Source organism: Agelaius phoeniceus, chromosome 2, assembly GCF_051311805.1.
Source record: "Agelaius phoeniceus isolate bAgePho1 chromosome 2, bAgePho1.hap1, whole genome shotgun sequence".
NCBI classification, from domain to species: Eukaryota; Metazoa; Chordata; class Aves; order Passeriformes; family Icteridae; genus Agelaius; species Agelaius phoeniceus.
The window spans coordinates 24,352,639-24,378,765 of NC_135266.1; the positions used below are offsets into that span (position 1 = coordinate 24,352,639).

Genomic DNA, 26,127 nt, shown 5'->3' on the forward strand with positions numbered 1-26,127 from the left:
ATGTCATGCATGGGAAATTGCTAACATTTTTTTCTGGTTTGTTTTATGATGAGTGTAGGATAATTTCAAAGGAAATTCAAAACTAAAAATGTGTGATTTTGTTTTTCATTTATAAGCTCTTGTGGGAGGAATGCAAATTTAAATATACATTAGCATGGACTGAAGAGCATCTCAGTTCAGTTTGTAAAAACTAAACCTCAATCTCTAAAGCTAAAATTGTATCGACCCTTTGTATTGTACCTATTTAATTTTAGTATATTGTGTCTATAGGGACATGGGTTTATGGACAGCTTTACTCAGAACTGACTGTTTAATTCATAGCCATTGCCTGTGACAGGATCAGTTAAACAGGTTCTTGTGTCAGTTTTCTGATTCACTAATTCTGTGTTTTTATGATTCTCAAGCCATAGGCATTAAATGAGAAAATATAATGGTAGTCAGGTCAATTAACAAATGTAAACAAATTACTTATCTACCCTGGTATTCCCCAATTATTTAAGAATTGAATCAATTATTTTTCCCAACTCTAAGATATCTTAAAGTTACATAATTTATGGTCAAGAGAGGCATGCCTTGCTACAGCAGTAGAAATGTGCTGTATATTTCTGAAATTGGCAATTGTTCCTGCTGTTTGATTTGCGTAGTAGATGTTGCCATTTCTCAGCCACTGCTAAGCATCACATCTGAGTGAAATTGTCCCAGGTTTAGACCACCATAAATGCAAAAAGAATAATGCATATTGTCTTTGGCAGGTTTAAATTCCACCCAGGCATACTCTGTATTTATTTGCAAGATCATTTGCAGCAGTATTTACTGTCTGCACTGTTTAAACATAAATTAATTTAAAGATGCAGAACATCTGATTTTGTTGAGCCATGAATTTATAATTCATTGATACTAACGGGGCTAAATATGTCTGATTTGTAAACAAAAATCCAAGTGACATTAGGCTGCCTCCATCAAAGGGTTTAGGTGGTTTAACCTCCTCCACAGATAGATATTACATGTGGAGATCTGGAACAATTTACTAAGGCAGGGACATGCAAAATACGTGTGCACACTTTTTATTACAGAGGGCAAGCCCAAGGGGGCTCTCCTTGTGTTTTGAGTGGACACCAGTGAAGTTTGTGACAACTTCTTATTCATGCTGAAGTTCTTCTAGACCCTGGAAATGCTCTGACTTTTATCCAAGGTTTATTCTTCTAGCAGAAAGTACAATGTACCTAAATAACTGAAATGTTCTCCATAATTTTCATCATTAGATTTGATTCATTCTTTAGCATAAACTGTATTTCTGCCATGAAGAAATCCTTGTTTGGAAAAAAAGGATGGAGAATTATAGTGTGGCTCTACTCAAAGCAAAGCCAGTACAGATATCTGAAGAGGTTTTATGTAACAAAAAGTTTTATTTTAGAACAAACACTTAGAATAAACTGCAGGCCAGTGATTTCATTAAGTTTCTAAAACAAATTAAGCTGCTTTTCAGGCATTGATTTGCTCAGTCTTCACTTTTTGAAAACCAAGGACAGATTTTTTTTTAAATTTTTTTTTTAAGTGACATTGAAATGGACAAACAAATGTTTTCTTGGCTTTACAAATAGCTGTGTTTTGGACAGCATGGTTTTTGAGAAGGAGCAATGTAGTTTCTAAAAATCCATAGCTGAAAGACAGATTTCACTGGCCACACTTAAAATACAGAATCAGCTTGCTGGCTGTGTAGCTGCTGAGTAGATCAAGTGAGCTGTTAAAGGAAGTAAAAATTTGTTTGTGCCTGGAGGCACAATTACCATTGCACAAAAATGACAGACTTTGCTTTGGAACTTTATAAGTGTTCTCCCTTTTATTTCACACATAGATTAACAAACATATTTCACTTTATAGGAAAGCATACTACCATGATAATTTTCTTTATGACTCTTAGCACCATTAAGATGATGTTCTGTTTGATTCTTTCTGATTGGAAGCTTGGCTTTTCTTAACAGCTCTTCCCACTGCTGGAGATGCTAGTTGAGATGGAATGTATTTAGCCTTATTAAAGTGCAGGTGACTTGAAGTACTTGGAAAAGGCTGAATTAATTTGTGTCATCTGAATAACTGATGTTACTCATCATTAAAGTTAAATGATAGATGACCTTTGGTAACATTTTTCCTGCTTCTATTAATCAATGAATGTTAAAAACACCTGAAGTGGTAGTTATAAAAGCCTTAGTGAATAATATTGCACACAGAAACGTGATTAAAGATTTGCAGTGAACTCTTTTCAAATTAATTGATGGTTGGATTAGTTTTACTGTGAAATAAGTTACAAGCACAATAAAAGATGGAAATCATCCTTCAGGTTCATCTATTCTGTTTCACCCTGTAGAAATGACAACCAGGTAATGATTGATTCTGATGAAAGTGTGTGTCTGGGCCAGTTCTGCCATTATTGCATTGCTTCAATTTATAATGTGTTGCAAAGTTACTGGAGCCAGAAACATACATGATTTCCCAAGTGTGCCTTTCTACTTCCCATACAGGTTTGGGTTTTTTAGTTTTTTCTGTAGTGTAGCAGCAGAGGATTAGATGGATGATACACAATTTCTCATCATATTGATTCCATAATAGCAGCTCACTACTACATTTTGTAGGATGATTAAATGGGCCAGATCATGTTTCCTTGCTTCAGCAAGTCAGAGGTACAAGTCCTCTCTGTCAGTCCTGCTGTCTCTTAGCCAGAGTCCCAGGCATGGTTTTGGTTGCCAGCAAATGTCAGGAAATATCTGCGCTGTTACATAAAGAGAGTGTAGAGGATGTCCCTGGCTAATGTACCACTGACCTTCTGCACTCCTTAACTGGGGTGTGTCCAGGATGGTTTGGCCTGTGCAGAGTAGCTCTTTGAGACCCTGCATAGTTGTATTTAGTTCATTGACAGAATTTAGCTGCTGAGGCCTTTCTCAAAACAACATGTTCAGGATTCACCCATTTCATTTCTCTCCCATCTGTGCTGTCTTTCAGCAGCATTCTCAAAGGCTGTGTTCCCTCATACACACTACTTCAAGTAACCGCAGATTTGCTGTGTTTATTTCAACAGTATAAACAGAAACTTAAAGAACTTCAAAAGATAAGTTTAATTTAAAAGGAAATGACCAGACAAATACAGATGATACAGCAATAACTTAGCAGTGGACATTAGCAATTGTATGGTGACAGGAACGGACATTCTGCCTGCTGGCCTAATGCCTCATTAGGCTGATGCAACTACCTCTGATACACACTGTCATTCACCAAAATGTTTCACTTTGCATTAGGCAACAGCTGTGAGTCCAGAACTGATTCTGAAAATATTGCTTTAATCCCAGCCAGCTTAAAAAAAGTAAAAAATGAGAAAAATTCCAAAAAGATGCGAGTGGTATGCCTTTAGAGAGCATACTTCCTGTGCTGCCGGATGCATGCACCAATATTTACAGTGACTATATGTTCAAATAATACTTCCAGTTCATGAGGAAAGGAGTCCTGAATGAGTTGGGTGAAAGCCAGGCTACAGTTTAATATTCTCATCTGCTTACTGGGTTCAAAAATATGGGTCCTCTGTTGCTGACAAGTGCACCTCATGCTCCAAACTCAAGAGCCCTTGAGTGACCCCAGGGTGAGGGTGCTTGCAAGACTCTGTGAAAGCTCTGCCATACTCCAGATACTGAAAAGCCTAGAGCTGCAGCATGGACCATGTCCATGTGGTAGAGGTGATCAGTTATGTGTGAAGAGAAGTGCTTCTGGTCTTTGTACCACAGCTAGTGTTAAAATAATGAGAGAATTTATGCCAGCAGCTGAGTAAGTGGGAAATGGGATTAGATTCCCATTTACCAGAAAGGCCCTGACCTCTAGCTGCAGTTGGACATTCCCTTGTTCTCTTAGTCTCTTGCATCTGGAACCACATGGTGGTGTATTCCCAGGGCAGAGCTCAAGAGCAGCCTGCCCCAAACAGTGAATATCCCTGTCTCTTCACATGTATCTCTAAAATGTCTTTTATCTTGCAAAAAGGTAAATCAGTCTGAGGCTCAATAATTCCTTTGCTTCTGTGCTTTGCCTCTTTCAGAATCTTTGTGAGACTAACGTTATATATGATCCTGTAAGCTGTTTTTCTGTAGGCAAATCTCACTCAGATTCATCCTCCTTCTTCCCCAGACTTGTGATTCACATGGCTTCTCATTTATTCAGGTCATCATAGCCCATGATCCCCCAGGCTCAGGTCAGTGAGCCTGTTGATAACCTGTTCTGCAGAGGATTTGCCTCTTTGTAGCCATCTAGAAGCTAGGTGGTTAATCAAAACTATTAATCTCTCTGTTCCTGATTACCAGCAGAGAAAGAATAAATGCTTCCAAAGTGTGTTTTTTCAAGAGGTCTTGAATCTCTCTCCTGTCTTTCTGTTTAGGAGGAGGATAGAATAGATGCCAGTGCTCAGATAGCTCCATTTTGGTGAGATGACTAATAGCTTGTCTCAGAAAAATCTTGCCATATACAGCAACTTATACAAATCAACATCAGTATCTTCAAAACTAAGTAGTTTTGATGGTAATGTCAAAGAGTAAGTAAGTGTGGTAATATGTTTGTTCTACCAATTCTAATGGAATTGGGGTTTTGAATATGATTGGTATAGAAAACCATGGACTATAAATGGCAATACTATATTTTATATGCTCCCCTCAGATCATTTTATAAGAAACATGGTTTATTCTGAACTGTTGCAATGGTGAATGGTTTAAGACATTTAAGTTTAGAACAATCAGTGTAATTATGAATTTATGTGTTTGTTTCTTAATCAGCTAGGATTTATACATACATGTTGGAGAAGTCTCGTGTTGTTATCCAACCTCTCAACCAGAGTAATTTTCATGTTTTTTACTTGATGATGGATGGATTGTCTGCTGAAGAAAAATACACCCTGTACCTCAGTAATTTATCTGCACACAGGTAGGAAAACAACTTTATATTTAGTATTAATAGTTTTTTTATATTAATGCCTCTCTGCTGTTGAGGTCCTTCTTCTAATAGTTAAAAATCTTCTAACTTTTCAATGAGGTCTGAAATTATTTATTATGGAGTACTTTCTCATGAGTATTTAGTTCTGAAGTACATATATAGTCTCTTAACAAGATCAGAGTTTTATATCCATTTATATTGTTGCCTCAAAGGAGAAAAAGAAATTTATTAGCTCTTTCTCTGTCTTTTGTGGGCTAGAGTAGGTCTATTGTTTTTGGTTTTTTCCCCTGGTGAAAAGTTGTTTCTTAAGGTAAAAACTGTTTGATTTATTTGTAATTTTCTTATGGAATATGTTGATTTTGATGAAATGTCACTAAATGTAACCTGATATCTCCATTTTCATTTTGATACTTACTTTATATCAAATTAGTAAGAAAAACAGAAAGCAAAGTTTTGACTGCTTTGAACCCAATGATAGGATTCAACACCCAGCACCTAAAATACGTTTTTCTGTATGACTCCACATGAGCTGGTTGTCTTGGCTCCTATTTGCAATCAAAGGAGGTTGAGTCCCTGCTCAGCGGTATAATGATTTAAAAATGTGGTTCAGTTCATCCAAAGCACAGAGCTTTGTGTGTCTTTATAAACTGTGCTGATCACGTTGCCTTTAATAGTGAGAGCTTAAATATAAAGAGCTGAATATAGACACACAAATATAGCATGTCTAAGGCTTAATATACTCCAAATGTTTACTATAGGAGGAGATTTTGGGTTTTTTTTTCAGTAAATGTTGTGATTATCTCAGAATTTATTCATTCTGACTATTTTAGAATGAAAAAATATTCCTCATTTGGTTAATTTGCATTTTACTCTTCAGTCTTTCCTAAGTGTCAGTGAAATGAGAGTGGGCTATTTAGTATTAATGATCCTCTCTTAAACTGACTACCTTTAAAATGAGTATAGCAAGTAACTGTAAAAAAGACCAATCGTAATTAAAACTATGTAAGGAGAATGTTTTCAGATTTTCACATCTAAGCCTTTTTCCCATGGATTTTTTTTTCTCAACTTTTTCATTTTCTACTCTGGCTAGTTACTTGAATAAAATAGCAGTTCTACATACAGAACCTGTAAATAGAAAGATGCTGCATTAATTTTTGCAGAAAAAGCTTAATTGATTATGATTTTTTTCTTAGACAGAAGTCTTCTGACTACCATTGTTAGATATTGTTTTAAGCTGTTACCATTTCTGTATTATACAGAATATCATGCAGCAGTAACTCCGAAGATACCTCAGGTTAAATTCCTTTGTTAAAAATTATTCATATCAAGGCAGGGAGAAGAGTAAAATTCTATATTTTAAATTGTTTGAGGACTTTGAAGACCAAAGGTATTCTAAGTTCTTGATGATTACTTTTATTCCTCTTCTAGCATAAGTTGTTTGGAAGCCCTCAGTTTGTTCAGAAAGTGAAACAGTTTGAAGTCCCCTTGCAAGAAGCTCAGACAGAAAAGAACTTAGTGTAAACCTGAATAATTAGATTCACATGAACAAAGCTTTAGCTGATATCTGATAATCATCCAAAAAGAACAAAATGGTATTTCTAAATAGATGTCTGAACATTGCAGTACCAAAGCTTTAGAAGTAATTTATAGCTGAATATTTGCATAAACCTGCTTTTATCAATAAAGGTTTGCCTTGCCTATGTACAGTAGATTATATCTTAAATTATTGAGAGTGTTTGGGCCAAATTTTTCTTACCTTAAACTCCTGAGAGCAGTACTTCAGTGAGCTAGATCTTTCTCAGCTGATTAAGTTAAACTAGGGATGAATTTCTACTGCATCAAACTCACTCATGAATCAGGAAGGCAAGATCTGGCCTCTTTTATAAGCTCATTATTTCTGGCTTAGTTAAATCTTGATGAGATCACATCATACTGGTAACATCCATAAGTGATTTTTTAATGTTTTCTTTGAACAAGTGTAATCTTGATTCAAATAGTAAAATTAACTAGATAACAGGCCTTTTAAAACCTTTGGCAGGTTGTTTCTGTCTAGTTGTTTTTTGATCATTTTTCTGTTCCTCTTCGCATTGTTTAATATTTCACTTTTATATAGAAGATTCAACGATCTTAGTAGATAATGGCAATTAAAATCAAAAAGTACCCCAATTTAAAAATTGTTTTCTTAAGCCATTGTAATGTAAGAAAGATTTAAGTGAATGGTTTTTTTTATTCCTATTTTAGATAAAAGTACCTCAAAGATTTAAAGTAATTTTGTCAATATGATGCTGTGAAAGATGAGATTTAGATAGTGTTTTATGTAATATATAATCCTGGGCTGAGAGTTCATGTAAATTGCTTAAAGGAGAAATCCCTCCCTTTTGGAATTATTAAGAATCTCTGTAAGGCTGGGGTGTCACCCCATTGTGTAGGGAAAGTTGTTTGGCTCTAAATCTCTGCTGTTTGGTGCTCTTTTGAGAGGGAGATGGAGCTCAGAAACTTAAATAGGTGTTCTTGCAAGCATTGCAATTGCTGAGGCATCATGCGAGGACAAATAGCTGCACACTTTGTATTGAGCCTGCACACAACTAGGATCTCAATAAGAAAACTAGGATCTTAAAGTAGCAAGGATTTGATCTACATAGGAAAGGATCCGAATGAATACGTCTCCCATTGTATCTGCATGGCTCATGATGGATAAAGACAGAAGAAATTGCTGAAAGGTAAGATCACTTTTGAAGACTGAGCAAGGGAAGCATGCCAGCAATGAAGAGAGAGTCTTTAAGGGCAAGTCAAAGCTTTTTGATTGACAGCTACTCCTCTGTGTTCATTACATTCGGAAACTGGTTTTTATCAGCAGATGGTTGATTGAAAAATTCAAAATTTCTATTAATTTACTGTGTTTCAAAGACAGAGAACTCCAGGACTTCTTTATCTTGATGATGATAATCATGTGAAATACAGAGACATTAGCAATTTGAAATTACATTCTCAATTTGCTCTTGGTTTGCTCTGGATTACTTTTTTTTTTTCTGGGTGCAGATTACAGTCCATGACTGTAAGCAGTACTTTTGTGGTCTCTGAAGTTTAGCCTCACAAAAAAGCATGTACTAGCTTTTCCAGCACATTTAGTTTTGCTTCATAGTTACAATAGGTGCTAACTTAGTGGCAAATTTTGCAGCCAAGGTGAAATGGAGAACAGTGGGAGAAGTGACAGTGGTGATAGATTGATTTGTAAATGATCTTCAATGCTAATGAAGGAAGGATAGGGAAAAAAAAGGAAAGATAATAGCAATAGAAAAGAAAGTATTTTGGAAAAATATTCTAGAAAATAAGTAGAAAGTCCTGCTTTTGTTGCTTTGGGCCAATTGCTTCATATTAGTATTTCTATTTCAAAGCTGTGGCATATAGAACGATGTAAGAATGTCATTGTGTAACATGTATATGTAAGATACTCAAAATACTGTTATTAAAAATCATGTCTTTACATGTGTATATTTATATTTAAAAATATAGCTTAAGGCCACTTAACTGTAGAAAATTATTTCAGAAAAGATGGTAATTTTGAGAGCTGTTCAACTTGATGTCACCATTTTCAGTTTAAACAAGGTTCCTATTTCTCCTAATTCATTGTACTGTAAAAACGAGTGATAACTTTGAACTGAGGAAAATGTTATATATACATTTATGTAAGCTGAACTGTGGTCAGGGCATGCACTTTTTGTAATTGCATTATCAAACTGCTGTTCCCAGATGTGTAAAACTTTCCTTTCTCCCCTAGAAGAATGGTATGCACTGCACTGTTTGTTCTCTCTGTCTGTGATGTTTCTCACAGCCCTTAAAAAGCAGTAAAACTCTTCTGCTCCAACAGATGTAGATGGAACATCTACATCTTCATGGAACTGATGTACCTTCTTTTTCAGTTTTTCATTGCAGGTGCCCTCTTCACTCTCAATAAGAAAACTTGAATTTAATATATCAAGGAGTAATTTCAGTAAAGTGATTGATTTTTTTTGTTAAAGTCTGAACTAATCTGAATCTTGATCACTGATGAAATAATTTCCCATTTTAAATTATAAGGCTGGTCTTCAAAAAAAAAAAAGGTTTAAAAATTAGTGTGGTAAAGTGAATGAAATAGAAAAGATCCCAGTAAAGAGAGCCTTATGCATGATATTTTTTGCCTTTCCAGTCATCATCTTTTCTAGCAAGCACTAATACAATATGTTAAAAATAATGATTATTTTAGTAACATCCATATTGATCCCCAGTCCTCCTTTCCCTTATGTATAAGAGCCCAAGATGTGAATTTTCAAGACTATGAGTCGTCTATTACCACAGATTTCCTCTTTTCAATACACTCAGGAGTCAGCCTGTCTATTTTCTAACTCTTGTAGATATGGACCATGAAGACACTGCACATTTCCATAACTTTTTTCTTCCTTTTCTTTCCTTGTATCTTTGGATGCCTTTTTTGTTTCCATCCCTTTAATTAGGTTCTCTTTTGAAGTGCAACAGAAAGAAATTATATCTTGAAACTACCAGTTTCTCATACCTGTGCTATTTGTCTACAAACCTTGCTGTGGTAGTCTAACAGTAAATTCATAGAGAAAAGTTGTAGGGGTTTGGGGTTTTCATTTTGTTTTGTTGTTGTTTGGGGGTGTTTGTTTTATTTTGGAGCTTGTTTTTTTGTTTGGGATTTTTGTTTGTTTTGTTGGTGGTTGTTTGTTTTTGTTTGTGTGTGTGCTTTGGGTTTTGTTATTTTTAAATTTTCCCCACATAATTAAAAAAATAGGCATTGTAGGAATGTTCCAGTCCTCTGATATTTCCATGCTCTTTCCTTGTATTCAAGCCTAATAGATATTTTTTCTTGTGCATATTGACTTTTTTTAAACTCTCAGTATGGCCAAAAGCTCAGTTGACAGAAGTGATTACACAGAACCATTCTGATCCCTTTGCTTCACAATTTGCTTGATGCTGATATCTGTGTATGATGACTAGAGGAAAATCCAAGCATTGGACTTAGGTTACAAAATGAGGTGGATTTAAGTGTTGTGAATGAAACAGCTAGGTCTGTAAGAGTTACATCAGATTTTCCCATCCTGCTGGAATAATAATTTCTGTGTGAAGTGCCAAGTTACAGCACTTTATCAAACTGCTGTTAGACATTGTGTGATGAAACTCAGCATGAGATAGTACCAAAATTTTAAGTCTCACCCAAATAAAGCCTAGTGTTGAGACTGCCTGAACTTCACTGTTGGGGATCAATTTAAAGTCCTGCTGACAGAAACTAAAGCTCTAGGCTATCAAGAAATTGGAATTAATTGAATTTAATTTTAGGAGGAGGGTAAAGATCATACTCAGAGATTCCTCTACTGTATCCCACTTTTGCATTATGGGCAGGGTCAGCACAGGAGGAGAGAAGCTGTAGCAGGACATATTAGGGTCACCATCACTGCAGCTGAATGGCCATGAAGGTCAAGTCCTTCTACTTCCAAAGAGACCTTCTTCCAAAGATCTCTTAAATTTAAAACAAGCATTCAAGTTCTGGTTGAACAAGTAAAGTTGCATTTTTTTGTTGTTGTTGTTTTCTGCAGGTTTTCCTGTCCTAACTTGATTATATGCAGCACATTCCTTTTCTCCAAAAATCTTGCATTTTAAGTACATTAACATTTATAAAACAATGCAGTGATAATAGTAGATCCAACTGTGTACAGTAGCATGCCTAGAGAGCAAAGGGTGTAAAGACTTTTGGAGCACACTTGACAATCTTTCTAAATAATGTGTAGCATGAAGATACAGCTTCAAACAAATGGAAGATTTCAAAACCAAGAAAGTTAAGTCTAAGGTTTTTTTGCTGGAATTTGTTTCAGTACAATTAGAGGATATGGATAGATTAAACCCTAGATAAAATAGAAGATTGTGTTGTTTGTTGGGTTTTTTTGGGGTTTTTTGTTGCTTTTTTTTAACTGCATGGTAGACAATAATAAAAAGATTATATACTTCCATCAGTTTAAATCTCCCTGATATGATTTACTTTTATTTCAGCTCTCTAGTGAACAGATTTAAATGTGAACATTTATTTCTTGACTATCTTCATGCAATGCTACCATGAAAATCTGATTTACAATGAGTAGTACTCTTTTAAGGGCAAGATTTGTACATTCTGAATGTAATGAGGCAATTCCATTTACTTAGGTTCCAGTGAGGTCTGACAGCTAAACTAAACCAGGCTAGTTATCAGGAAGGAAATAGGGAGAGATATAAAGCAGATGTATTTGAGATTTTGGAGCAGATTTAAACTTGTTTCAGCGAGTTTAATATCTATGTAATCTGGAATATTTTCAATGTCAAAAGTATTGTCTAAATTTTTTCTGTTGTCTTTTGTGCTTTGCTTGTTTAGTTTTGCTGCTATTTGTTTTTTTCCTATTTACACTGTATTTACTGATGTCTGAACTTTTAAAATTATTTCTTTTTTGAGATTGAATCACCTTTACTGCATGTAGGACATATGCATATTCCAACAAAATGTGTTTTCACATTGTTCTCTTTAATGTTTTTCCCTATCCTATAACTTCAGCCTCCAGTTCCCATTTATTTCAATAGATTGAAATTTTTAATAGTCTTTATCCCAATGCTCTTACCTTCTTCAATTTTTCTTTATTTTCCTCATTCATGCAGGTTTTCTGAGCAAATAGTGCTCATGAGTTTATTCAACTTGGTTTATTCTTTATGTAAGTAGGAATTGAACCAAAAGGAATTTTTATGGTTTTGTGGAGTTTTTAGCCTCTTTTTCTTCTCTTATTCTTTCTTTGAAGGTCAGGCTCCATTAATCTCTTGTACCATGATCTTCAAGTGTCAGTGTTGATCTTTGCACTTAAGAGAAGGAGGTGTGTGAAAACACCAACAAATGAGTGATGTGTGTTATTTGTTATAATAAACATGATTAAGTCAGTTTTATTGAGGATGGACACCGGAAAATATATTATATGTTGCATTAAGATACAACTTCATGTTTCAAAGTGATATTGATTGACTGGAACTAATTTTATCTACTTCTAATGTAACATTTCACAATACTATTTTAAGATATATCTGAGATTAAAAAAATTGAGTGGAGTGTAAGTTTGTGAATTTTTTTCATTCAATACTGATTTCCAAAAAAGAATATTCGAAAATATTGATTTTTTACTCTGTGGTCTAATTAATCTCATTTTCCTTATTTGTGTGCTTCACTTCTGTTCAGCTAGCTTTTAGGCTTAGTCTCATATTTTAGGCTTAGACTGCCATATTTTAATGAAAACTAGATAGAAACCACAGAAGCCTGTTAGGGTACAGTATCTAATAGTTTTTTTGGTGTTTTTTAGCAGGGGAAATATGATGACTGAACCATGTAGACTAAATCTTCTTCCTTAAGATTATCACTGCCCTTGTTAATATTCAGGAAGTACTAGACAATAATGTCAGTGTTGAAGTTGATATAGAGTTTATTTCTGAAAATTGACTACATTTCCTCTATCTTAAACCCCCTTTCTGTGAGACATTTGTGGATACTTGTGTCCTACAAGATACATTACTAGCAGGTTGGCATTGCAATTACAGAATATGTAATCAGGATCACATCTCAGGTTTTCGAAACAAAACTGAAATGCTATTTATCTGTTTTATTTTGCAAATTAAGTATTTATTTTTCTATTAGCAGATACCTACACCTCATACATAAGGTATACCTCTATATTATTAATTTTATTTCACAATATTTGTTTTGAGTATCTGGCTGTGCAGTTGTTTTGAGTGGTTCATCCTGAATTCAGGGTTAGTTACATACACACCTACACACTTGCATTATAATTGCATGTCAAGATATCCAAAGCATTTTTCTTCTTGAAAGCAGAAGCGAGTTAGCTTTGGATTTTAATGATAATTTATTTATTCCAGTTTCGACATTAGCAGTTTTTAATATTACTGCTTTATTCCCAAAGGATACTTTAAAAAATTACACCTCCAGTGATGTTTAACAATCATTAACTTATTTGAAATTCAAAGAGAATTTTTATTTAGCAAGGTAAAGGTAATAAAATTGCTCTGAGATGGCTCAGGGTCTTTGTCTGAGGTCCCAAGTGTAGTTGTTATTTGTCTGGCTTTTGGAATAAATGCTGTAGAAATTCTGCAGATCTGAAACTCATATTCCTCTGGGTATTTTCTTTCATTTGATGTTAACAATCCCCTATTCATTGTATTATTCTTCATACATATTGATTGACTAGTGGCAGAGGTTGTTCAGTCCCCCATTGGCAGACTCTGAGAGGCAGAGAAATCATTCATTTTGATTACTTCTTGTTTCAACAACTTTTTTTCTCTCCATCATAATTCTAACAAGCTGAACTTGTAAAACTATGTGTAAATGAACACATCATGTTTTCTCAGGAATGAATTTTACATTTATAGTGGTAGAGTAAAGCCAAGGCACGCTTCTTCGTATTTCTGTGTTTTCCTAAATGAACTCAGATATCTGGTAATATTTGGTAAGTGACATTCCCTTGGCATCAGTTTGGAATAGAAAAAATTGCATCAGACCATATAAAAGTGCTCTGGATTTTGCCTTTTTTTGCTTTAGTCAGTTTACTTTTGCATGTTTATTTTTATTCCACAAATTTACATTTACATCATTTGACTACCATTGATACCATTTGGTATTTATTTGATTTAGAGAGCTTTGTCTTTCTTGTCTGCTTTGGTATGATATAGAAACAGGTGCAGAAAATAGAAGAATACTCTGTCTTTCATGTCCATGGCATGACATGAAAGATGAAGAATAGGAGGCAAGAAAAAACTGAAATCTGTTTAATTCAAAAGAAACAAACAAACTTGGTAATTAAGAGCAGTGGGATCTTAGAGTCTAATGAACACATCTGTCTTAATTTTAGCAGAAAACTATACATACAATAAAACATTGTTTAGAATAAATTGCTTTAAATGGGGAAAGCAAGTGAAAAAATAAACATAACATATACCAGATTATTCTCCAATTTGTTGTGAATTCTATTGATGAGTATCTTAAAACTTAAAGTTTCAGGGGCAAGTTCAACCTTTTGTTAGAAAAAAGGGATATCTCCAGAGAGCTATGAAAATTATATATATATATATATACATATACATGCATATATATATATATTTCAGGTTAAATTTGATCCCGTGTTGAAGAAATTAAGTTCTGACTGTTTAAGTGGCCCACCAGTGTTACATGTCAGACAGAAAATGGATGTAGCTCAGAGAGGTGAAATTGCCGAAAAAAACCCTGGCTTGAAAGTAGATGTGATTACTCACATAAATGGTAGAAAAGTTAATTTGGCTTTTACTTTAAGTACAAAATATGTCTCTGCACTTTACTAGGTTGCTAATCATCTCATATGTGGAGGGAGATTCAGTGGATTCAGCTCCTGAAACCACTTAGCTATTACATTACATAAATCTAGTGTGATAACACAGTTCTGCAATTTATGTTTCAAAAGTCACTCTTAGAATCGTTTTGATACAATTACTGTAGATGAATTTCCAGTCAGGACTGGGTGTTTCAGAAATTGTTATTGACATACAGAACCCCAGTCACTGAACCCAGCTCATCTCAGTGTTAGATCTGGTGGAGCTGATACCCTTCACCGTTGTTTGAACCTGCTGCCTTCCCTTAGCTCCCTGTGCTGCCATGAATTTTTCATTGCACTGGTAGCCAGCTCTCTCTAGGAAATTCAGGCAAGGTCAACTCAAAGTGTAGCATAGTTTTCTGCCTCTAGTTCTTTCATTAATCATAATTCAAAATTACCACTGCTCCGAGGTTAAACCTAATTGTGTGAGATTAGTGCCATTTACACTTTCCATTTACTGGATTTCCACAGTATTTTCTGAAGTTAGTTACTGAAACTGAGTTTTTTCTAAAGCAAATAAGTAACTAATTAAAATGTTCTGAATAGGTTAGTTGAGTGCTAATGACCAGAGGATGTCAGGATCTTAGTTCCATACACCTCCTAAGAAAGGCAACTCTATCAGTCTGGCTTCTGAATGTATGCAATGTAATGTGGGACAGAATGGTGTGTGAATTTCTTTCAATTAATCACACATTACCCAGATGATCTTTGGAACTTTTTAATTCTGGAAATAGGTCTTGTCTGAATCCAGTTTGCCTATGACATTTCTCATATCACATGGCACAGAGTGCCATGGCACAGAGTGTATATATATGTGTGTGTGTGTATGTGTGTGTATATATAAAATGCATACATGTATTAGCTTATTGAACCAACAAAAGCTGTATTTTTACCAGACCTGAGTAAATGGATCTCTGGATCAGACAAGTAGACATGCTGGGGAGAGCTGAATAGCTCCGGAGTGTTTCAAGTTTCTGGATTTTGGACTCTATGATCTTAAAGACCTTTTCCAGCCTAATGATTCTATGATTCTCTGATCTGTGGCCTGTCTGTGATAATCAGCCCTATGTTCTGTGATAATCAGCCCTATGGTCTGATTGTAAGTTTAAACATTTCTTGATCAGTATTAATATGGGTGAGAAAAATTATTAGAACAGATGCAGTTTGCACAAAGAGAGATGCAAATCAAGAAAGCATTCTGAAGTAAAAAAACTTACTATGAATTTTCTACTGACTGAAATGATAGAAAAAGGCACTGAAACAATGTAGAAATACCATTTGACAAACAAACTGTATTTGTAATCATAATTGTAGAGAAGTGTAATGTATGGCTTCTGACAACTGCTGGCACCTTCTAATTTCTACTTTAACCTTTGTGGAATTTTAACCAAATCAAATCATTGAATGGATAGAAATCAATTTGCCAGGCTGGCATTACAGCTTAGTATTAAACCTACACAGTAATTGCATATTTATTTTGATGCTGGTACACTGACACTGGTTTTGTATTTTGTTTTCAACCAAGAAGAGAATTATGAAGACTAAGAAAAATGCTAACTAATCACTGGTAAAAATAAGTCTGTGGCCTTTCACTGTAAATAATTGAAATAGGAAAATAAGTTATTTCATAGACTAATTTTGTTGAAAAACAAATGGAGACTATCCAAAGTCATTAGAATTTTTCATCATTGAATAAAAGCCAGAGAAAGTCTGTATGACCCTTCTTTGTTATAAATATTGCCACTCTGATCTAGTGGGTGGCATCCCTGCCCATAGCAGGGGAGTTAAAACTAGATGATTTTTAAGGTCCTTGCCAGCCCACACCTTTCAATAGTGATGATGATTCTATGTATTTTTCTATTTAAATAATTGTTCATTTGAATTTATTTTTTTATCACTTTTCTGTCTCAAATAGAGTTGTGTTAACACTGGCACTGCTAGAGATTGTCCTAGTATTGAGAGTATTTCTTTGTGTTTGCTTCTGTATAACTCATGACTCATGTCTTTGGTTTTAGAGAAATCAGCTTCACTCTCAGAGATACATCTGTACTTCCTTGTAGCTGCAGTTCTTCCCCATTTTCATCATGCTCTCTGACATTCCTTTCCCAGTATATTTTCAGCTCCATTATGTATATTTTCCACATTTCAGACCTAATCTCCTGTTTAAACAGGGCTCCTAAATCAGGTAACAATTAAGAAGAATGGAGCAGCATGTATTAAAATATGTCCTATGATCAACTTCATAGGGTATGTTTTGGAATTAGGTTGGCCTCTAAGACAAAACTGAAACAAATGGGAACATCTCAAATTCTTTAGTGATGTAGTTTATTCTGGAGCCTGTTTAAACATGCAGTTGAAATCCTCTCCAATCTATTCCCATTCCTGCTTCCCATATATTTTAGGAAGGAAAGGACTTGTTTAAAGCATAATTTATTCTGTGATCATCTTTCTTCTCTGTTTATTTTGTTACCTTTTAAAATTGTATTTGTGGGGTCTTTTTTTGTTTGTTTGTTTTGTTCTTTTTTTGTTGTTGTTGTTAGAAAGCAATGTATTTGAATAAAACCTAGCTTTGCAATCCCTGTGTAGTGAGGATTTTAGCACTAAGACCTAGTAGGGAGTCTCTTTGTCCTATTTTGACACACAAACCATGAAAGGACTGTAAATCTTCATATGTGCCTTAGATGCACCCCACCAATTGAGATCTTGGTGTGCAATCTCTGAGGTTTGCTTCAGGTTTGCTGAGCTTCTGTGTCCTTGGTGCCTTGTGAGAGGCAAAGGAAGACTGAAGGGGATTTAATGTCAGAAGTATTTCATTTGTGACTTTTCACCCAGCATGATTTTATTGTGAGGCCTGAAAAGATATGAGAGACACAGGCACATACATCCATCCTGTTCACATTTTTGACTGTCCTGAAACACATTTGGGACAAAAATGGACCCTGAGGCAGGGGGCAAAGCTGTTCTTCCTGAGATGGCAGTTCTCCATTACTGAGCCCTGTGCCCAGCATCATGTAGCTTGGTGGCTGTGTGAAAAGCAGAACACTCTTCTTACACTAAAGGAGTGGCAACTGTTGATTGTGAATTTTTGATTTCTAAATAGATAACATATGAAAATACACATGAATTTGTTCCTTTTATAGTTGCAAGAAGAATATTCTTGCTTTTTACGAAAAAAGTAAGGTACACTAAATTTTGCTACTGCACCAAATCATATTTAAAAAGACATTTCATTCTTAAGTAAATTATATATATACACACACACACACACACACACACATATATATATATATATATATATATATATATTTCCCAGTATTTCAAAAGATTCCTAGTGTCTTGTGGGGACTTTACCTTTTACTTTTGACCAAATTAAAAGTTCTTTAAGTAGATCTTACGGTTCAGAATTATTTGTTTAATATACACACCTGAATACACCTGGTCATACCTGCATATAAAGGAACAAGAACTCCTATTGTAAATCAGCTTATCTGAAACTAATTAATGAGCTACAACCAGTGTTATAAGAAACAATTTTGAAGCATATCAACAGTATTTTAACTGGATCCTGGTGAAAGCTATAAGCAGGTTTCCTAAGCACATTTTATAGTTTAGATCAGATACCATGGCTCTTAACACAGCCAGCTTTATTTAATGAATCAGCATTTTAAAAGTAGCATGTGCTGGTGGAGAAATGCCTTTGAGGCTCATAAACTCCATGACATCTGCCTGGAAAACAATGCCAAAATCTGAACACAGAAATACAAAATACAACTAAATTGCTTTTAGTTGTAGGAGCAAAGTTCAAACAATTTTTGGAGCATTTCAGGAAGTAGATTGGACCAGTTTGCACTTGCATGCAGGCTGGCTTACTGTTTTTACATCTTCAGCAATGCTTATTATTTGCTACTTTTTCATCACCATCAGCATTATGCTCCTTATTTCATGTATATTAAGCTTCAAAATTGTACTTTTAGAGTGGTAGTTCACAGATTTCATTATTTGTCCTGTAAGATATCTGCATCATGAGTCAGACAAACAGTTCAAGGTATCCTGTCTGAATTAATTCTTGTATTACCATCAGAGGTGTGAAAATTTCTATTTTGAGTCATTCCTGTTGCACATTCATTTTCTTTTTAATGGAATAATTCTAAATTTATGTTTTTGTGTAGTTTTAGGAACAGAATGCTTGAGTCTCTGATTTCAACCTATTCCACAGGATTATCAATATAATTAGGGGAAAAAAAAAAGCCTATACAACATTTAGCATTTTGAGGCTAAAGACCATTGTGTATTTCTTTGCTTTCCTTTTCAGTATATCCACTGTCTGTAAAACTTCTGTTCTTCATAGTACACATAGTCTTTCTTACAGAATTATTTGAAATTTTATTTTATAAAATATCAAGGCAAAACTACTTACTGGATAACACATGGGCTAATATAAGCTTTTTGTGCTAAAACCAGTTTACAAAACACATACAGAACTTGTCATTTTGTTAGTTTAGAAAACTAAAAATAAAAGCTGTGTTCTGGCTGTCATCAAATCTGTCTACAGTGTTTAGTTGATTAATATTATGCTGATATCTTACCTCTTGAAATTAACAAAGCTATTCACATTTTTTTAAGAGCTGCTTTTGGTACTTTATTGCACAAGTTATGAGCAGAAATATGTGCTCTTAAATGATAAGTAGTAACTCCAGCTCAGTGATACAGGGTAACACGGTTCAAAGGATGTAAAATTTGTTCAGATTTGTATACGTTTAAAAACTGGGGACAAAGGAAAAAAAAAAAGTAATAATACATGCCCTTTTTCCCTGAGAGAAAAAAAGCCAGAAGCTATTCATTATCATGTTCTGGAAATGTCATTTACTTCATTGATGTCTACTGTTTTGCTTTGTCTTTATCTCATATCAAGCAGTGGTAAGTGCAAAGCAGCTTTTCCTCACTAAGCAGAATACATTGTCCTCCCATATTCACATGAGATATTTAAAGAAATAAAAATGTTTGTTGAAATTTCTTACTCTCTGAGTATGTAAGTATGGTAGAGATTATTGGAATTTATTTTTGAAAGGCTTGCTTTTATGTACTCAATACCCTTCATCCCAGCAGTTCTAAAAGCATTTTTTAAAACTGTGAAGTCATTAATTTTCAGTCAGGCCAAACAATCCTAAAATTTAATTACACCTAAATTGCATCTTGGGATTTAGTAAGTAGTCACAGGAATAGCTAAACTCTTACAATAATTTAAAGTATTTCAGAGAAATACTTCACAAATATTTAACATGAGAGGAGTAAACTGACATAGTTGTAAGAAAACTGGTTTTTAAATGCTCATATTTTTCCTGTAACTAACCCATATCTGAGATGTTATGATTTCTACGTGAAGTTAAAGGAAAAATTAACTGATCTGCTAATGTTGATTTTTTTACTGATGACCATTGTGCTACCATTCAGGGCTACTACCCTGAACTGGATGGGAAGGAGGAATGGGGACTGCAGAGGAAAAAGCCATACGCCTTTCACATGATTGTGCAAGTGCATGGTTCATTGGGCAGCACTAATAAGGGGAAGGAAGGGATTTAGCTTGTTAATCCATGCTGCTTAATACAATGTCACATTAAATGACACCCACAACATGCATATCGATTGTGTTAGAGCTGGAACCTGATTATGAAATACTGCTCCATCCTCCTGTGACATTGGCTCTCCTGAGAATTTTCAAGCAACAAAGCATCAACTAATGAAGATTTTGTAATAATGTTCTGGTTTAGACTTTATATAATAACAAGTAGAGCTGAAAGATAAGTCTGTGTGGCTCATTGTGAAGTGTATCAGAGACTCCCCAGATGGTGTTGAACAAAAAGTGCCGTGGTTGTGTTGGGGCAGGTTCATCTGAGCTAAATAGCTAAATACTGTGTTTTCTGCACTATGCCTAGGTCATACAGTTACAGTTCAGGAATGTTGTGTATCTTTGGAATCTCCATTGCATAGAGTAGAAATAAGTGTAAGATAATGTAATATTAAGGTCTAATAATTATGTAAGCAATGCTTGGGACAGCCTAAAGTCTGGGTTGCCAGTACTGCTTATTTCCTCCAGAGTCACACACCTCAGTCTGCCTTACCTTCTTTCTCAGTGAACCAGAGCTGAACAGAGGGTGTTCACCTCCAGTTATTGATGTTTATATTGACACTAGGACTCAACTGAAATCAGTGGGACAAAGCATGAGTTTGAATCTAGCTAGACAGAAGTGTTTTGCTGAATTGGGACAATACAGAGTGGTGAAATAATTCATTATTCTATTTCACAGTGCTTGTAAACCTGGCAAGAAGAGAAACCAACTTCTTGTTTTTCCAGTGGCCTAAAATCACTATATATGATGTCATGATGGGCATGGTCTGTGTCTGGTTTTGGAACAACCAGTGCAGCATTTTATAGAAGCTGGCACTGAGAGCACACTTGTGTGTGCTTTTTAATGACACATTTTAATTAAGGTCAAGCCGTAAGAAAAGCCTTTACAGCATTCAAAGAAAATGAATGTTTCCAGTAGGTATTCCTGAATCCATTCCATCTGACTGATGTGCTCTGAGCTATGGGCACAGTATTTCCTAGCAGCTGCCTATAAAGCTGACTGATGGAGAGGCTCATGCATAGCAAGTGACAAGTCAGTTCTATATCCTGCTTATCATCATGATGAGAAAAAATTTGGACACCTCTGTGTGAGGGGAGATATATGCAGGAAATCATATCCAGGATGAAGGTGACGTTTTGAAAGTGCCTGGTTTCAATCATCTTTTCTAAATATCTTTAACTGGACAGCACATAATGATTTTGGAGAACTATTGCATGACAGGTTTCCATAGGCTTACAACATGATATATTAAAAAGCAAAACTAAAAAAAAATACCTAAACAAACAAAAAAAACCCGAAATAAAACAAGAAACAACAGAAAAAACCCACAACCAAAACATGGGGCTTTTGTCCTAAAAGTTGGGAAAAAAACTTTCTGGCTTGGATAAATAAACATTAAGTATCAGGATCTCAGTTTTAAGTTTTTTCTTTTTTTACATTTAATATATTTTGAAAATATTTTTAATATTTTTAATTGATGAAAGGATATTAAGGCTTTTATTTGTATGTCATTTTTGTAAAAGAAATAAGGGCTTTATAGACAAAATCCAGAATTTCTGATTCACAACATGATTTGCAGAGGCTTGCACTGCCTAATTAAGTATTGATGGAGAGTTCTGTATTGAATGATTAGTATATCTTAAATATATATTCTTTGCTCCTTCCATGTAAATTATTTACCCAATATTTTTAAACTCTATCAGCAAAAAAAATATACTGTCCTTATAGCAAAAAAAAACAAAAATCTTTTGTGTTCAATTGTGCTAGAGTAGGAGTTGATACTATTATCTTTCTCTCTGGGTTAGTTATAGATGTATCTTAATAATAGCAGAGAAATGACATGTGGGCAAGTGGATCAGCAGAAGAAAGCACACCATAGAAGTTTTAATTCCTCACAGGAACCAGTTGGCCAAGTGTCTCAAAAAAGAATAGATTGTGACATTCAGCTCTTCTCATGCATTTATTTTCTTTCAATTTTTTTCTTTAACCAACTAAAGGAATATAAACAGAGAAAAATAATATTTTGCTTTGCTCTTTGTTTTTAAAAGGCCTCCAGAGATCTGGTATACAAAGGTCCAAGCCTTTGTATCAAGACAGGATCTACTGTGCAAACAGAGTGGTCCTTTGAAAATCTATTGCCTCAGCAGCACAAAAGAAAGAAAATACAACTGATTTGTGAGCCAGGGCAGTTTCATCTGGGTTCACATCCATGTTCCCAGTTCTTATCAGGACCATGATTCTATCATTCCCAGACCTTGAAACTTGCAGATTTCTGCCTCAGGATGGTATTTGGAATAAGCAAAGTTTCCGTTGTGACTTCCAGCCCTATCTTTTTTTCACTTCATAAGTGAAAAACCATAAGAACTAAAGTCTAAATTAAGTAAGTTTGAGCTAATTTACTGTACACCTTTACCCAGGAGCCCAATAGAATAAAGATCTTATCCTTCCTGAGTGATTATGTGCAAGAAAGGATTCTTATTCAGCCATCTTGGTAGCCTTATTAATAAATAATTTCACATGGAAGGTACAAACCATTTACTGTCTAGATACAAAATCAAACTAAGTTGTATTTACTTGGAGGTGTGGTGGTTATAGCCTGTGTCCTGACAATTATTTTGATCCAGCTTTCATTGAATATTTTCATCAGTTCCAAGAGTTTGGTCCTGTGCCCCCAGTCTTTAAAAAAAAAATAAAATCCAGGTATTTTGAAGGTACTAAAAAAAATCTTAAAAGAGGTTTTGTTTCTAGCTCATAAAAGGTAATAAAGTGTCTGGAAATTTCCTGATGATAAATTGGGCATATCATTTTTTTCTTAAAATTTGAGGTAAATTTCTATAAAATTTGAGTTTTCTAAAATTTTAAAAAAGAAAGATGATTTAGAAGTTGGTGTCAAAATATTTTGTTTTCAAGATCAGAAGACATTTTCCTCCTCATAAAATAATAATGCAGCGCTTTTTTAACTACTAGCTAGACTAGTAGTTAAAAGGGAAGGGGATTGCTGCCCTGAGAAGAAGAGCAGAAATATTATCTTCCTTTTTGACTCACCCTTTGACAGGAGTCTGATGTTTAAGACTGGTCTGATTTTAGAACATTGTCATTCCTTCAGATATTGAAGAACGTAAATTTCTGATCAAATTTTACTCGTCCTCAGATATCTCATGACTCTAACAGCTGTAATCAATTTTTGCATTTTAGGGACTACTTAAAGGTCAACATAATGTCTGCAACAATTAAAGACCCATCTTTGCTTGATGTGCCACCATTCTGAGGCCAAAATTACTGATACTAAATGAGATTAAAAAAAAACCCCAACACCAAACAAAACAAAACAAGAGATCCAAACTTATCTGAGAAATAAATTTAATTTCTTTCATAGAATCCCAGAATAATTCATTTTGGTAATAATTCAGGGAGTATCTACTGTACTGCTGCTCCAAGCAGGACCAGCTGGAAGATCAAATCAGATTGTTCAGAACTTTGTCAAATCTTGAAAACTTCCAGTTATATTCTTCCAGACTGGGAATTTTTTGTCTTTGTAATATCTTTCTCAGTCTTCTGTAGGTGATATTTAATGAACTGTTTTGCTCCTAAGTCTATTTTCTGATACATTTTTGCTGCTGCTTTCCCCTGGATTTTCTCTTAACTGATCCTGATTTTTCTGTAATGAGATGCCCCAAATCACACAGAGTTGTCTAGTTCAAGCTTTAGCCATGCTAAGTATTTTATGACTCCTATGTTGGCCTATACAAATAAGGCTGTTATATATGACAATTAACTTTTTGCATTATTAAGGCATACTTGACCTCATTTAGTTCATACTAGATGCTGTTCTGATGATCCACTGCCTAATCAGCCTTACCTGCCTTGAATTTGTACTTTCAGTTATCCTTTTGTCTTCAAACAATTCTATAATTGTTTGCTGTTGAATTGTATCTTTTTAATACTCATTTCTCTTTTGCCTAATTCCTGGAAAAAATATGCTTTCATCTGATCTCTGTCACTTTTTCTGACCAATAAAGCAGGATATCCTTATTCAGCCCCTTGCTTTTCTGTGAGGTTTTGGTCGTTAGGTTCTGGTTGGGTTGTTTTTCTGGTGTTTTTTGGTACTAAAGATATGTCCTCTGTTTCTAATCTAATCAGATTATTCTGAGTATAAACAATTAGAAAATGAAGCTTTTTGCCTGTAACCTGAGGGATTTTTTTACTAAAGATCTTGACTGTAGTTGCTGAAGTCCTTATTACCCCAAGCAGCATTTACTTCACTATTGTCTGTAATAAAGTTTCCAGATGTTTTGTACTGATTTTGTACTGTTTCCCTTATATCAAACCTGGTATAGCCCAGAAAGCTTACAGCAAAATGGAGGTGTGTCAGCACTCATCCTCCATCAGCAAAGGAGTCAAGTAGGAAGCAGCTAGATGCCAGCTTAAAAAAAAAAAAAAAAACAACTCAAACCCCCTTTTTTAAATCTTAGGGCTTTATCCTAAAATTTTACAGTGGCTTATAGCCACTTAATGATATAATCCTACCAAGAGTTCTTTTAATTATTCACGAAAAGATGTATTTACTTCAGGAAAGCCCTCAGAAAAGCAGTGTCCATCTGGCAAATCTACAGTTCATCTTCAGCTGAAACCCAATTGTTACAGTCCAGACAAAAGGGAATTTCTGGGAACTGGTTGCAACCAAGGAATCTCTTTCAGGCAATTTCCCTGTCAGATATGACTGGGACCACTGCAATGAAGTAGCTATTTCTGTATCCTACAGAGCAACATGTAATATTGTGCATGGCATAAAAAGGCTGCTCTTACAGAATACGTGAACATTTCAGGTGTCTCATTCTACAAATGCAAAGTGGTTAGGATAGTGTTTTGGTAATGTTTTACTTGGTTAGTGAAATATCAACGTTTATTATCAGATTTATTTTTTATCTTTTCACAGATTTTATATAGATGTAAATGTTCTAAGAATAAACAGAAATTACTTGAATTGTTTATGTTGAAAGAGGCAGATCACTTTGATACTAAATGATCTTGGGTTACCATTCAAAAGAAAACAAATTAATGCAAATCAGGTATTATTTTGCTGAGTTTCTGTCAGTGGCAAACTGATAGTCAAAACTTTTCTTTTAATCTTTGCTTGTCTTAGCTAGTTGTAGCTTTAGTCTCATTATTTGCTCAATCAACTAAGCAGAGGATTAATTACTTGAACAAAGTTTTTAACTGGTGGGATTATGTAGGAAATTTTGAAATATGCTTATGTCACAAAAGTTCAGTGTTGTTCAGTTATGCTGACACACATATTTCTTCTTCATATTTGAGATCTGTGTACCAAATATGTGAGTTGAATGATTGTGATGATGTGTAACCATTATAATGAGAATGATAGGGTAAACAGGTAAGGTAACTATGGAATTGTATGGGTCGATAATGTTTAAGAATTGAATGTCACACTAAGTACTTTTTTTATACTCTTGGTTGTACTAGTCACGCCCCTACCCGAAAATATGATCTATGGTGTCATTCTAATGATGGTTCAAAAATTGTATAATATAATAAACAATATACTAAAAAATTACCACCATTGACTTTTTCTTCTAAATAGTACTTTTTTTTTTCTTTTAGAGACTAGAATAGATGAGATTGCTAGTGCTGCAGATTAGAACTGTTAGACAAAAAAACAGAAAGAAAACTATATAGTCCCTTATATTTCTCAAGAAATTTTCTATCTAATTGTGATAAAAAGCATTGTGCTTTTCTGAGAGTGACTATATTGCAATTCAATTAGTTTATCTTCTTTAGGAAAAGTTCTGTGAATCAGTGAGTTTCTTCTCTTTTAAATGAAAATCGCTGACCATGTCTTTAAAAATTTTTTGTGTGCTGATAAACTGTCTGGTGAAAGTACTAGTCTGATGCCAATGTCAGCATGGGGTATCATTTAAACAAATAGTTAAACAGTCAGCAGAAAGAGATTAATTACTGGAACTGCATAAACTCTTTGGTTTTTGACTTTTGCAAGAAATATAAATATCATTTGTCTGAGTAGCTATCTTCAGTTAAGAGGTTCAACTTCATCCAAAATCTGAGAATCTTTTTCTAAAGCTACAGTAAGCTAATTTGCCTGTGCATTT

At 34.5% G+C, this 26,127-nt stretch overlaps 1 protein-coding gene across 4 annotated transcripts in view; it reads left to right on the plus strand.

Moving 5' to 3' along the window:
- MYO16 (myosin XVI) overlaps nucleotides 1-26,127 on the plus strand; it is a 357,627-nt gene that overhangs the window by 204,078 nt on the left and 127,422 nt on the right. For all 4 annotated transcript variants that reach the window (XM_077173308.1, XM_077173307.1, XM_077173306.1 and 1 more), the window contains exon 16: nucleotides 4,803-4,950. In XM_077173308.1, the coding sequence (XP_077029423.1) occupies nucleotides 4,803-4,950 (148 nt within the window). The remainder of the gene's footprint in view (nucleotides 1-4,802; nucleotides 4,951-26,127) is intronic.